At 44.1% G+C, this 1,660-nt stretch overlaps 1 protein-coding gene across 1 annotated transcript; it reads left to right on the top strand.

Moving 5' to 3' along the window:
* The first annotated feature begins 391 nt into the window (after window positions 1-391).
* TAS2R40 (taste 2 receptor member 40) lies at window positions 392-1,422 on the top strand. Its single transcript, XM_003270854.3, has one exon. The coding sequence runs from the start codon at window positions 428-430 to the stop codon at window positions 1,397-1,399; it is 972 nt and encodes a 323-aa protein (XP_003270902.2). The 5' UTR covers window positions 392-427; the 3' UTR covers window positions 1,400-1,422.
* Window positions 1,423-1,660: the final 238 nt, after the last annotated feature.

Below are 1,660 nucleotides of genomic sequence, written 5' to 3' on the forward strand. Positions count from 1 at the left end.
GAAGTGGGGAAAACAGATTTTAAAAGCTGTATGAGCTTTTACAAATAATTTGGCAGGTAACAGAGATCTTGTGAGACAAGTAAAAAGGCCTTGTATTCATGCCTTATCAGGTAAATGAGAACTTAAAGTAAATAAGGTAGGAAGGTGTTGAGCTAGAAACGTGTCTCAAATTATTTCCAGTGAGCTTCTGAAAGCCCAAGACAAATGTATCTTTATGAAAAATTGAGACAGACCCAGTAACCAGATCCTCTCATTATTTGCATGTGAAGCCTCTAACTTGTAGTCATGTGATAAACAAATAGAGAAAAATTGGAAATAACCATTAATGAGGGGGGCGGAAATTGCAATAACATTGAGCAAGGGTCAGAAGATTGCAGAGCAATTACCCATTCTTGGCGCAGAAACCTGAAAGTCAGGATCAAAGAGAATGGCAACGGTGAACACAGATGCCACAGATAAAGACATATCCAGGTTCAAGGTCACCTTCACCTTGGTGGTCTCCGGAATAGAGTGCATCACTGGCATCCTTGGGAGTGGCTTCATCACAGCCATCTATGGGGCTGAGTGGGCCAGGGGCAAAACACTCCCCACTGGTGACCACATTATGTTGATGCTGAGCTTTTCCAGGCTCTTGCTACAGATTTGGATGATGCTGGAGAACATTTTCAGTCTGCTATTCCGAATTGTTTATAACCAAAACACAGTGTATATCCTCTTCAAAGTCATCACTGTCTTTCTGAACCATTCCAATCTCTGGTTTGCTGCCTGGCTCAAAGTCTTCTATTGTCTTAGAATTGCAAACTTCAATCATCCTTTGTTCTTCCTGATGAAGAGGAAAATCATAGTGCTGATGCCTTGGCTTCTCGGGCTGTCAGTGTTGGTTTCCTTAAGCTTCAGCTTTCCTCTCTCGAGAAATGTCTTCAATGTGTATGTGAATAGCTCCATTCCTATCCCCTCCTCCAACTCCACGGAGAAGAAGTACTTCTCTGAGACCAATATGGTCAACCTGGTATTTTTCTATAACATGGGGATCTTCGTTCCTCTGATCATGTTCATCCTGGCAGCCACCCTGCTGATCCTCTCTCTCAAGAGACACACCCTACACATGGGAAGCAATGCCACAGGGTCCAGGGACCCCAGCATGAAGGCTCACATAGGGGCCATCAAAGCCACCAGCTACTTTCTCATCCTCTACATTTTCAATGCAATTGCTCTATTTCTTTCCATGTCCAACATCTTTGACACTTACAGTTCCTGGAATCTTTTGTGCAAGATCATCATGGCTGCCTACCCTGCCGGCCACTCAGTACAACTGATCTTGGGCAACCCTGGGCTGAGAAGAGCCTGGAAGAGGTTTCAGCACCAAGTTCCTCTTTACCTAAAAGGGCAGACTCTGTGACTGGGACTCAGGGAGGACTGCAGGACCTGGTCCAACCACTTCTGCCTTTTCCTCAGGTAGAACTCTCTCCTCACCCGTCTCTTCTCTCCCAAACCTGCTCTGACACTTCTCATATAACGTGATCCTTTTATAAATATGAAGCTGAATTTTTAACTTGAGATTCTAAACGGAAATAACTAAGAAACCTGAAGATGGACTTTGAAAGCTCCTTGAACTATGTTCATTCATGTCCTGCCCTGAGATCTCTCTACTTTCTTCTCC

This window comes from Nomascus leucogenys, chromosome 13, assembly GCF_006542625.1.
Source record: "Nomascus leucogenys isolate Asia chromosome 13, Asia_NLE_v1, whole genome shotgun sequence".
NCBI classification, from domain to species: domain Eukaryota; kingdom Metazoa; phylum Chordata; class Mammalia; order Primates; family Hylobatidae; genus Nomascus; species Nomascus leucogenys.

Bases quoted from the DNA above. Each gene is read 5' to 3' on its own strand.
- TAS2R40 (XM_003270854.3), top strand. From the start codon at position 428: ATGGCAACGGTGAACACAGATGCCACAGATAAAGACATATCCAGGTTC.